The sequence below is a fragment of the Erinaceus europaeus genome, chromosome 18 (genome assembly GCF_950295315.1).
Source record: "Erinaceus europaeus chromosome 18, mEriEur2.1, whole genome shotgun sequence".
Classification (NCBI taxonomy): domain Eukaryota; kingdom Metazoa; phylum Chordata; class Mammalia; order Eulipotyphla; family Erinaceidae; genus Erinaceus; species Erinaceus europaeus.
This window is the reverse complement of record NC_080179.1, coordinates 78,077,365-78,090,168: the sequence shown is the minus strand read 5'-3', so window position 1 is coordinate 78,090,168 and position 12,804 is coordinate 78,077,365. Positions and strand designations below refer to the sequence as shown.

At 42.5% G+C, this 12,804-nt stretch overlaps 1 protein-coding gene across 5 annotated transcripts in view; it reads right to left on the bottom strand.

Annotated features, from left to right (window-relative positions):
* The window catches only part of MYO5A (myosin VA), a 194,425-nt gene that overhangs the window by 114,938 nt on the left and 66,683 nt on the right, over positions 1 to 12,804 (bottom strand). For 4 of the 5 annotated variants that reach the window (XM_060178247.1, XM_060178248.1, XM_060178249.1 and 1 more), the window contains exon 5: positions 7,273 to 7,429. In XM_060178247.1, the coding sequence (XP_060034230.1) occupies positions 7,273 to 7,429 (157 nt within the window). Of the gene's footprint in view, positions 1 to 5,008; positions 5,066 to 7,272; positions 7,430 to 12,804 lie in introns of those variants that run through there. The other variant, XM_060178251.1, reaches the window with a different exon arrangement.

The window sequence follows — 12,804 nt, the reverse complement described above, 5'->3', positions numbered from 1 at the left end:
AACAACGATAAACAACAAGGGCAACAAAAGGGAAAAAAAATAGCCTCCAGGAGCGGTGGATTTGTAGTGCAGGCACCAGTCCCAGCAATGACCCTGAAGGCAAAACAAAACAAAACAAAACTGAGTCCAGTAAGTTTCCACATACCATTTGTGGTACTTTGTCAGCAAAGAAAGAATGGATGGACCTAGGGGTTGTCAAGGAACAAATCTACTAGTTAAGATCAATTAAAAAAAATTAGCCTATTTCCTGTGACTAACAGTTAAAACTTTTTTTTTTCTAGAAACATTTCAGCATCTCTTTAGACGACCTCTTGAGTGACAACACAGGTACAACTGGACTGCTTATTAACTGAACATTTAGAAATGTCTCATTCTCCTCAATTTCAGAAACCTGAGCCAGTCAAATTTGGCTTTCGATACTTGGATTTAACTTTTAAAATGATCTGCTACAGAATCCAGAGAATATAACTTTCATTAAGTTTTCATATAGTCTTAAAATTAAAAAGGCTCATAAACTGTTTATCCATTCGCCTAATGATGAACTTAATTCCAGTGTGGGGTTATAGTGAATCAAATTCCTAAAAACAAACAAACAAATAAACAAATTAAAGTGGCATGTATATTGCTTTGTGTTTTAGGCAGCATGCTTAACAAATGTTTCTTTCAAGAAAAAGCAAAAATACAGGAGAGTCAGAAAAGAAAGTGCTTGCATAATGCGTTATATCAAAGGTTTCATACAATGATTTCCTGTCATATCAAATATCCTTCATTTGTGCAAGCTTGGTACTGCCAGAATTAGTATAATGAGTCATAACAGAGAGCAAGATGTGTGCATTTTCTGAAGCATTAAAAAGGAATATACACAAAAGTAATGAAAAACACAGAAACAGCTAAAAGATTTCAATGTGCTATGTTCTCTACTGAAAGGATGTATTTTTCACTCTCTGAAATACAGAACAAATATCACATTTTTGTGTTCTAGCCGTAAGTAAGTACTATTATATTCCAAATGAACATTTCAAACATAAAGGTGGAATTGGAAGCTATCTTCCTAAGAAAACAAGGTACTCCATCCAACACTGAACATGCTTCCTTTTAGTGCCCTTTTTAATATCATCAGTACAAGAAAGTCTTCATTTATTTCCAGTACTTTAATGTTTGTTAAAAAAAATAAAGTAATAGGAGGAATTCTGAGAGTGTGGCTAAAAAGCGACAATGAAAGCAAACGTAAACCTGAAACAAAATCAATCAAACAAACAAAAAAACAGCAAACATTTTGAAAAGAAGAAACTGAAATCACACAGCAAAACCTACAAAGTTTGAAGGCCAGGTCAGCACAACTGGTGGAGGAGACTGTCCTGGGGTGAAAACAACTAAATCCCAAGTGTTAGCAGCAGCTGGGGGGACAGCAGGAGTCCCTCACACGCTGCAGCTGGGGAGACAGCAGGAGTCCCTCACACACTGCAGCTGGGGGGACAGCAGGAGTCCCTCACACGCTGCAGCTGGGGGAGACAGCAGGAGTCCCTCACACGCTGCAGCTGGGGGAGACAGCAGGAGTCCCTCACACGCTGCAGCTGGGGAGACAGCAGGAATCCCTCACACGCTGCAGCTGGGGGAGACAGCAGGAGTCCCTCACACGCTGCAGCTGGGGGAGACAGCAGGAGTCCCTCACACGCTGCAGCTGGGGGAGACAGCAGGAGTCCCTCACACGCTGCAGCTGGGGGAGACAGCAGGAATCCCTCACACGCTGCAGCTGGGGGAGACAGCAGGAGTCCCTCACACGCTGCAGCTGGGGGAGACAGCAGGAATCCCTCACACGCTGCAGCTGGGGGAGACAGCAGGAGTCCCTCACACGCTGCAGCTGGGGGAGACAGCAGGAGTCCCTCACACGCTGCAGCTGGGGGAGACAGCAGGAATCCCTCACACGCTGCAGCTGGGGGAGACAGCAGGAGTCCCTCACACGCTGCAGCTGGGGAGACAGCAGGAATCCCTCACACGCTGCAGCTGGGGGAGACAGCAGGAGTCCCTCACACGCTGCAGCTGGGGGGACAGCAGGAGTCCCTCACACGCTGCAGCTGGGGAGACAGCAGGAGTCCCTCACACGCTGCAGCTGGGGAGACAGCAGGAGTCCCTCACACGCTGCAGCTGGGGGGGACAGCAGGAGTCCCTCACACGCTGCAGCTGGGGAGACAGCAGGAGTCCCTCACACGCTGCAGCTGGGCGGGGGGACATGGTGGCAGAGGGGAGGTGCCAAGGGCTAATGAATAAGTCAGCCAGAGACCTGAATCGACTTAAAAAGGCAGGCACAGCTTGGTCTCAAAACACTAGCAGAAATACCCACACCAAACATCTGGGACAGGGCATTGGGAAAATATTGGCAGAACTCTTTCTCATCTTAATTTTATAGGTATTGTCAATGATACAAATCCAACTGCAAGGAAGACAAAACCAAAAATAAATGCATGGGACGACATCAAATTGAAAAGCTTCAGCACTGCAAAAGAAATCTCCACTCAGGTAGTAATGGTGTCATGACTGACTTGGAGGGGAAGACAGGAAGAAAAAGGGGGCAAATATAGACAGACAAATATAGACAGACAGTTGTAGAGATGATGGCTGGCCTGTGTCTACAACCTTAGGGAGACTGCGGTGGCTTGTGGTGGGGAGACTGAAGATTCAGAACTCTGATAGTGGGAACGGTGTGGAATTATACCCCTGTTGACATGTAATATTGTAAATCAATATTAAATCACTAATAAAATTTTAAAAAGAAAAAAAAAAAAACACCTTCGTAAACAAAAGAAACTCCTTACAGAGTGGGAGAAGATCTTTATATGCCATACATCAGACAAAAGGCTAATAATCAGAATATACAAAGAGCTCACCAAACTCAGCAATAAAAAAATGGAGTGTCTGGCAGTAGCACAGTGGGTCAAGCACACGTGGTATGAAGCAAAAGGACAGGCTAAGGATCCAGGTTCGAGCCCCCAGCTCCCCATGTGCAGGGGAGTCACTTCATAGGTGGTGAAGCAGGTCTGCAGGTGTCTGTCTTTCTCTCCCCTCTCTGTCTTCTCCTCTCTCCATTTCTCTCTGTCCTATCCAACAACAACAATAATAACTACAACAACAATAAGAAAACAAGGGCAACAAAAGGGAATAAATAAATATTTTTTAAAAAAACTTAAAAAATAAACAAATGACCCAAATGACCAAAAATGGGGTTATGAATATTCAGCAAAGAAGAGATCAAAAGCTCAACAGACATGAAAAACTGCTCCAAGTCACCGACTGTCAGAGAAACGCAAATAAAGACAAGGAGGGGAAGTGGCGGTGCACCTGGTCAAGCACTCACATCAGAGCGCGGGACCCAGTGCCAAGCCCTGGTCCCACCTACATCAGGGAGGCTTCACAAGTGGTGGAGCAGGGCTGCACATGTCACTATGTGTCTCTCCCTACCTCCTCCTCCCTCTCCATCTCTGTTTCTATCCAAGAATAAATAAAGAAATCAATTTATTTTTAATATTTATTTATGTATTGTTCCCTTTTGTTCTTTTTTTTTATTGTTGTAGTTATTATTGTTGTTATTGATGTTGTTGTTGGATAGGACAGAGAGAAATGGAGAGAGGAGGGAAAGACAGAGAGGGGGAGAGAAAGACAGACACCCGCAGACCTGCTTCACCGCCTGTGAAATGACTCCCCTGCAGGTGGGGAGCCGGGGGCTCGAACCCGGATCCTTACGCTGGTCCCTGCACTTCGGGCCACATGCGCTTAACCCGCTGAGCTACCTCCCAACTCTCATAAATAAAATATTTTAAAAAGTTTAATTAGATCCCACTTCACTCCTGTATCAGAAATGATACCAACAACAAATGCTGGATAGATTGTGGGGCAAAGTAGCACTCCTGCACAGCTGGTGGGAATGTGGTAATAGAGAAGTAGCTATGCTTACTGATCCCTTCCTTTCTTGTTTATATTGTAAGTAAATTTATATTTTACTGCCAGCAGGGAAATCGGGGGCCCAGTGCCAGCACCACGAATCCACTGATCCTGGTGGCCATTTTTTTTCCTTTTTAATTTTTCTTTCTTGCTATTCTATTGGATAGGACAGAGAGAAATTGAGAAAGGAGAGTGAGGCAGGGAGAGATAAAGAGAGATACCTGCAGCACTTTTCCACAGCTTATGAAATTTCCCCTTCGCAGGTAGGGAGGAGGGGCTTGAACCCAGGTCCCTGTGCGGGGTAATATGTGCACTTACTGGATGCCCCACTGCCCGACCCTGATTTTCATTTTTTATCAAGTCAAACCTATGCTACAGTAAAAACAATCTAGCTATTTTTTCAAGGAGATTACACTGAGATAATAAAGTAGTTCATCCAATTTGTCATATTCTCAAAGGTTCTTTCCAGATTTATTTTACAAGCTCTGAGTCTGCGGAAGATGGCATCTCTTGTCTAATACAGGGACTAGAATGGCCTCAACTACTCACAACACTAAGAATTTGTTGTCGTGACCAAAACCAGTAAAAATAATGCATGCGGGTTTTACCTCCCTCTCCAAAACACAAACTGGTTCTACAGGTCACGTCTCGTAATATTAACACCAGTTTTGTGGCTTACACTGGCCAGCCCTGTAGAAAGGGCCCCCAGCTCTGCTCGTTTTCTCCAGGGAGGAGAGTCCAGTCAGGATGCTGCTTTGGAAAAATCACCAATGAGGAGATACCAGTGTCACTCCTCACTATATGCACAGCTTAAATGTCTTTCAAAATTTTGTTAGCTGCTTAAAATCTTTATTATTCTCTCTTGGAACTAATGTCTGTTCCCTCCCATCCATATCGTTTCATAAAACTTATCTAGTTCTCTTTCCATAGGGCACAAATTCTAGCATCTATTGTTGGCTCCAACCTAAGAGCAGAAGAGCTAGTGCTTCAGAGGACAGCCCCATCAGCAAAAGGACACGTCACACTCTGTTTCAAGTTATCACATACAGCACTGCAAACCAGGCACAATTACCTCTGGGCCAGTTATTGCAAAAACCTTGTGTACCACAGATGCACCAGGCCAGTTCTCAACTCCATCTGTGATTGGGCAAAACAATAAAGCTTGACAAAGGAAAAAAATAGGAATGAAAAATACTGATTTGCACTTCTAAAACAAAATAATCTGTTTTCACACATTTGAACTCATTTCTCTCCGTTTATCAGACTTTCTGTCCCACTTAATGGTATCACTTACAAAAAAATTCAAGCTTCCTAAAATCATACTAATAGAAAAATAATTCTTTAGTTACAAATCTGAAAAACTCAAATTCTTACACAAATAGGTCTATTTTCTCTGCAATAAGCTTTTCCACTTCATATAACCCCACGCCCACCCCACGCCCACACCCCCAGCACTGCTCTTCTCTGGCTTACGGTGGTAACAGGGACTGAACTTCAGACCTCTAGGATCTCGACTTGAAAGTCTTTTGCGTAAGAACTATGCTTCTGTAACTGAGCTAAAGGAGACAGAAAATTGTTAAGAAATTCTGGGGAGGGGTGGCCCAGGAGGTAGCACAGTGGATGAAATATTGTGCTCTCAGACTTAGGTTCCGGAGCTCAATCCCTGGCAGCACATGGACCAGATGCTCTGGTTCCTTCTCGCTAATAAATAAAATATTTAAAAAAGAAGAGTTTTGGGGGGACAGGATAGCATAATGGTTACACAAAAAGACTTTCATGCCTGAAGGTCCAAGGTCTCAGGTTCAATCCCCAGTATCAGTATTAGCCAGAACTGAGCAGTGATTTGGAGCGGGGGAGGGAGGGAAACTTCTTAGTTTACATCTGTTATTGTCTGTTAGTGTTAAGAAAGATATTTTATTTATACCCACTAGCTAGGAAAAGAAAGAAACTCAAAAGGAACTCTGGTGTAATCCCTGCTGGGCACCCTACACTAGAAAGGAGGCATCTGTGCTCTACAGAATGGGCTTTTAGCTTTTAGCGTGTGCCTGACTCTAAGGCCCAGGAAGAAGCTGAGATGCGGCTGCACTGAAAGTCAGGGGACTCTAAGAAAGGGATTTACTTTATTTGATTTACTTATTTATTTTTATGCTACAGAATTACATGTCGACAGGGGTTTGAATCCATACCATTCCCACCACCAGACTTGTGAATCTTTAGTCTCCCCACTGCAACCTACCATGGTTCCCCTAAGGCTGTAGACGTGGGCCAACCATCTTCTCTACAACTGTCTGTTGTACAACGTTTATACACAACTGCCCCCCTTTTTGTCTGATTCAATCCTCTCTTCCCCTCCCAGCCACCCATGACAACATTACTACCTCCATCTGTCCCTCTCCTGTTCCTTCTCTCTCTGGGTGCTGATGGAGCTGGGGTGCAGAGTCCTCTGGTCTTCATCCTATCACTTCTCCCTCGCTGGGAGTCTGGATCAAGGTTGCTTTGGGGGTGCAGAAGGTGGGAGTTCTAACTTCTGTAATTGCTTCTCTGCTAAACATGGGCATTGACAGGTCGATCTATACGCCTAGCCTGAGAAAGGGCTTTTGATTTTAGAGATTATTTAAACTGCAAATCTCAGCTCCTGCCTCAGCCAATGGTTCCCTTCTTCTTTTAAATAAATTTTTATTTTTCTTCCTTACCAGAAGTTATGTCTTATTGTTTATTAATTTAAATATATGTTATTTTCGAGGGCCTGGCGGTAGCACAATGGATTAAGCGTATGTGGCGCAAAGTGCAGGCCCTAACTCCACTTTTCATTTCTCAATAATGTATAGTTATTAAAGTTATTATTATTATTATTTTACTTTATTGGGGGATTAATGTTTTACATGAAGTTCTTTTTCTAACCTAAAGCTTTATGGTGCTCTAGAAAAAAAAAAGAATAACATTTACGAGATCATAATTAAATTCACAGCTCTAATGTGGGAAAAAAAATCAAACTTAGAGATGAACAGACTGAACTAAGTACAGAAGGTAAAATGTGGGCAAAAGAATAATGAAATTCATTCATGGTTGAGCACAGTGAATTCCATGTTCTAAAAGAATCTTAAATGAAATCAGGCTAGTGGAATGGGAACAGATATAAGTAAATTAACTATAAAATCAAGTACCATTGCCAGTTATTTAATCTTTTGTGTTTTTTTTTTTTTTTTTTTTGTGTGTGTGTGTGTTTAGTGATTAGAAGGCTCCAAACTAACATGTGCATTCCAGTTAATTTTTTTTTTTTAGCATGCTTCTTAGCAAGGGAATATAGCAAAAAGGCCAGAGACGCTGCTGTCTTACCTCCATGATGGGGTTGGAGGCCAAGACCTTTTCCTCAACATTGGCTTCACTGGCAGAGCCACTTACAGTTGCAAAGTATCGCATGGCATACTTCGCGGAGACTGTTTTTCCTGCCCCAGACTCTCCGCTTACAATGATGGACTGATTTCGTTCATCTCTGCAAAAGAAGGGACAGTAGCTCACAATGCTGCCAGTTTTAGATTGTGGCTAACATCGTCTCTTCCGCATTCTCACTGATAAGTCATGGTCAGTTTCTGCTGGCTCACACAAGAAGTAATGCAGAAAGAAGTACGAGAATGATATTTTCCACTACTTAAGAAGAGAAATATTTGTAAAACAAGTAGTACAGTGAAATCTCTCCAAATACTTTTACATTCTATATGGCCACTGAAAGGAATGTCTGAAACATAAGACAAGAGGTAGGGAGCCAATTAGAGATGCAGAAAGTAAAAAGGTAATACAGAATAAAGACAAAGAAAAAACAAGAAAAGTATGATAGAAATTGGAGGCTGGAAACAAAACCATCAGGATTAAAAAAAAAAATGTTGGGCTGGGAAGATAGCGTACAAAAAACAACTTTTTTCTTTTTTAGCTACACAAAAAACAACTTTCATGCTAGAAGCACCAATGGCTCCAGATTCAACTCACCATAAGCTAGAGCTCTGTAGAAAACCTCTACCAGAATATCTACCAAATATTTTTTTCTCTTTCTCTGTTCATCTCCCCTCAATTTCTCTCTGTCCTATCAAGTAAAATAGGGAAAAAAAAAGGGGGGGGATAGCTTCTGGGAATGATAACCCTGGTGGCAATTTAAAAAAAGGGAAAAAATTATGCTTTTATATAGGAAAAGGAAATTATCATTAAAACAAAAAAGTACTCCAATTAACAGGATCAAATATTTGCACATACAAAGTGCTAACATCAAAATGCAATCTAAAAAAACTCATAAAAATGAAAAAAAAATACATAAACAAATGACCCTCTCAGAAAACAGGAAGAAGAACTGAACAGACATTTTATCAAAGAGGACACAGAACAGACAAATGAAAAACTCATTCTCACATCTTGTCAGGGAAACGCACATCTAGATAATAAACAGAAATCACCTCACACTTCTGAGACTAGCCTACACCAAGAACAGAAACAAGTACAGGTGAAAATGGAGAGAAAAAGTGCCCTTTGATACTGTTTATAGGAATGTAAATGGGTCCAGTCCCTATGGAAAACTGCATGGAGGTTTCTCAGAACATTAAAAATATACCTACCACACGATCTAACAATTCCACTTCTAGGTATGTATCTGAAGAACACAAAACACCTATCCAAAGAGATGTATAAACAACTGTGCTAATAATGGCACTATTTATAACAGCTAAGATATGGGAACAAACTAAACACCCAAGAGGACATGGGTAGATGAGAAAAAGGCATAGCACACAGATACACAATGGGACACAACTGAACTGTATGAAAATAAGCCGCCTTTTTCTACAACATGGATGGAGGTGGAGGAGGTCGAGCTAAGTGAAACGATTCAGGAGAGGTTAAAAAAAATCAACTTATCTTACTCGTATGTAGAATATAAAAGTAATACAAAATAAAGCAAAGGAATTAACAAAATCAGAACAAAACAAAGACTCTGAAGTGGAACTGAAGTTACCAGAGGGGCAAGGGTCTTAATGGAATTGTGGAGAAGACTGATATGTCGGTGGTGGCCACGGAATGGCAACACACAATTTGAATCAAGGTTAAATAGTTCATTAAAACACATACAGGCTTCTAAACAAATACTGCCTCATTACAAAGGAAAAACGTGTGAATTTAAAAAGAAATACAACATACAATTATAAAAATAATATGAGCTGGGGATGTCTGGAATGGAACTAGTCTAGAGGAGTTGGCTCTTCTCTCAGACAACAAATTTTTTTAATATTTTATTTTTATTGGATAGAGACAGAGAGAAATTAAGAGGGGCAAGGAGAGACACCTGCAGACCTGCTTCACCACTCGTGAAGTTTTCCCCCTGCAGGTGGGACCAGGGGCATGAACCTGGGTCCTTGCGCACTGTACTTTCAGCATTTAACTAGATGAGCCATAGTCCATGGAACAAATATTATACAATTTCTTTAGAGAACAACTGGGACTGACAGTAAAGTAAGAAAACACCACTATCTGGAGGCTGGTGATTGCATGTGGACAGTGGTAGCAAGAGAGGAGGGAGAGGACTCGAGCAGAAATACTGCACTGCATTGCTGGCAAGCACCATATCTGCAGTTGCTGCAGACTCGTGCGGTGGATTTAAAGGCCTGTACAGAACCACTCAGTCACCAAGTGGCATGAAAGAAAGGAGCTCAGGACTTCTACTTCACACTACAGAAACCACAGGCCCTGAGCAAAGCCCAGCAATCATTTGGCAGATTCAAGGAGCTGCCACTCCTATGGTAACAGGGGACCAACTAAACTCTGAGGTGTTCCACGAGTGATTAACCCGCAGTCAGGAAGGGAACTTAGAGCTCACAGCAGAGTTTCCATTTTCGGCAAAGAGTCTGTAAGAGAAAAAGGAGACCTGGGCCTCTCCCCTCCTGCACACAGCCCTCACACCAAATTAGGGCTCTGTTTAAGGGATATTGGGCACCATAATACTATGTCTTTTCTTCAAACCACCTTCCCTCTGCCTGCAATTCAAACACAAAGCAGAAACCAACTCCAGCTACAGACCAACAAGACACCAAACCACTTGGGTAAAATGAGGGAATCCTCAATACTGGGAAAATCAGAATGGCCAGGCACTTAGTGATCTAGGTCCGGAAGAGAAAAAATTCAGAAATTAGCAGGAATAAAAAAAGAATTTAGGAGCTACACTGTTAAGAAATTTGAAGAAATATGAAGTTTTCAGTTTAATATGGAGAAATGAATTAAGAAAGCATGATCTTAAAGATTCCCTGTGTGAGAAAATGGAAAACATGACAATGGAGCTGTAGGGCGTGAAAGGCATCCTGAATGCATTCTACCTTCAAATAGCAACTCAACAAAGCAAGCTTACCCATGTATCAGACAGAACAACAGAAACAAAAGACAAAATTATCACACTCGATGACTTAAACATAACTTTGCACAACCTCAAAGTTCTTGTTTTCTGTGTCTTCCCTGCTGAACTCTGGTTGCTGGGGGAGAGAAAGACACCCGCAGACCTGCTTCACCGCCTGTGAAGTGACTCCACTGCAAGTAGGGAGGCGGGGGCTCGAACCGGGATCCTTAGGCCGGTCCTTGCGCTTTGTGCCATGTGCGCTTAACCCGCTGGGTTACTGCCAGACTCTCTTATTTATATTTTAAATCATGGTTTTGATATTTTATTGTTTTTAAAATAAATTGGACTGATTTCTGCATTTCTTTTGGTTGAATAGGGCTTACTTCTGCATTTCCTTTGATATATGTAACATTCTTTTTTTTTAATCCCCTTTTGTTGCCTTTGTTGTTTTATTGTGGTAGTTATTATTGTTGTCATCATTGTTGGATAGGACCGAGAGAAATGGAGAGAGGAGGGGAAGACAGAGGGGGAGAGAAAGACAGACACCTGCAGACCTGCTTCACCGCCTGTGAAGCGACTCCCCTGCAGGTGGGGAGCCGGGGCTCGAATCGGGATCCTTACACTGGTCCTTGCGCTTTGCGCCACCTGCACTTAACCATATGTAACATTCTAAAGCCTACTGCTCATGATTAGAAGATAGTGAATTTGGGAGTCAGGCGGTAGCGCAGCGGGTTAAGCGCAGGTGGCACAAAGTGCAAGGACTGGTGTAAGGATCCCCGATCGAGCCCCCGGCTCCCCACCTGCAGGGGAGTCGCTTCCCAGGCACTGAAGCAGGTCTGTAGGTGTCTCTCTTTCTCTCCCCGTCTTCCCCTCCTCTCTCCATTTCTTTCTGTCCTATCCAACAATGATGACATCATCAACAACAACAATAATAACTACAAGGGCAGCAAAAGGGAAAATAAATAATAATAATAATAAATAAAATATAAATAAATTAGGAAAAAAAAAAGACAGGGCTACTTCACATGGCAACCTGATCTAACATTAATCCAGAAGGTTAGATGATTTGATGCCCTGAAGACTCACACCCACCATTGCTGCTGTTTGGTTTTAAGGCTCACCCTGTCTATCCCAAAATCCACCTCACAAGTCTATTGTGGAACTTATATGTTCTCTGTAACAAAACAAACAAAGAACAGAAAGAGAGAGAGGGAGAGGGAGAGGGAGAGGACCCTGACTAGAGCAATGTTTAACCCTTTACTGCATCCTAGATTTATGTAAGAAGAAATCTGCAGTGGGGGTAGATAGCATAATGTTTATACAAAGAGACTCTTGTACCTGAGGCTACAAAGTCCCAGGTTCAATCCCTCGCACCACCATAAGCCAGAACTAAACAGTGTTCTGGTAAAAAATAAGTAAATGATAATAAAGAAATCTGTAAAGAACAGGACTTTACTGGTAAATTGGGGACAATATGTACCAGATCTTAGAATCCCAACCCTGTTCCAGTTACTCTACAGTAACACAAAATATGAAATTAAAGGCTATAAAGAGGGAATCGGGAGCACAAGGACAACCTTCCCCAACAACTAGTGGTAGGTAGCTTCCTACATTTCAGTGGACACCATAATGAAATTCAGTCTCCACAGTAACAGACCATAGCAGTGAGTTTAGGGGAAAATCCCTTCTATAGTTAGCTGACAGCCTGCTGAATTCTGCTCCCTAGTCTTTTAACAATGTGAAAGGAAGAATTAAAAATTGGTAAGGGGGAAATGAGGAGTCATAGCTGTATCCCTACTGACTTTCCATAGTATGTAAAAACTTTGAGGGAACACAGGAGTTCAGTTCCCAAAGTAACAGGCCCTGAATAGATTTTCAGCTCCCAGTCTGCCAGAATATATTCCCGGCCAGTCCCAGAGTGTGTGCAGAGCGGTACACAGACAGAGGACACAGTCACGTGAGACCTGCAAACCCACCCATGACAACCATGTAGCTACTGAGCTCTGGCAACCCCAAGCTTCTAGCCAATGCTCATGTTCAAACACACCCGAAAGCTCTGCAGGGAGCAACATGCATAGTCAGAGGCCACCAGAAAATACACACACTGTTGGGACCACAGAGAAAGTGGCAGAAAACACTGAATTCACCAGCTAATAAAGAGGGACTTCCAGGAGCACAGCCAAAGAGCAAGAATGAAGAAACAAAAACACTTAAAAAAAAAAAAAAAAAAAAAGGAAAAACCAGAGCCTCACAGCAAACCTACAGAGTCTGAAGACCAGGTGAGCACAACCTGGTGAGGAGACTATCCTGGGGGAAAAGTGGGCCCACAGTGATAGCAGCAGCTGGGTAAACAGTCGAGAGTCCTCGACAGGCTGCCGCAGCAGACAGCAGTGGGAAACAAAGCCGCTGAACAGTCTGCAGAGAGCAGAACAGTCTGAAAAAGGCAGTGGCAGCTCGGTCCCATAACGCTAGCATAAATACCCACACCGAACAACTGGAATAGG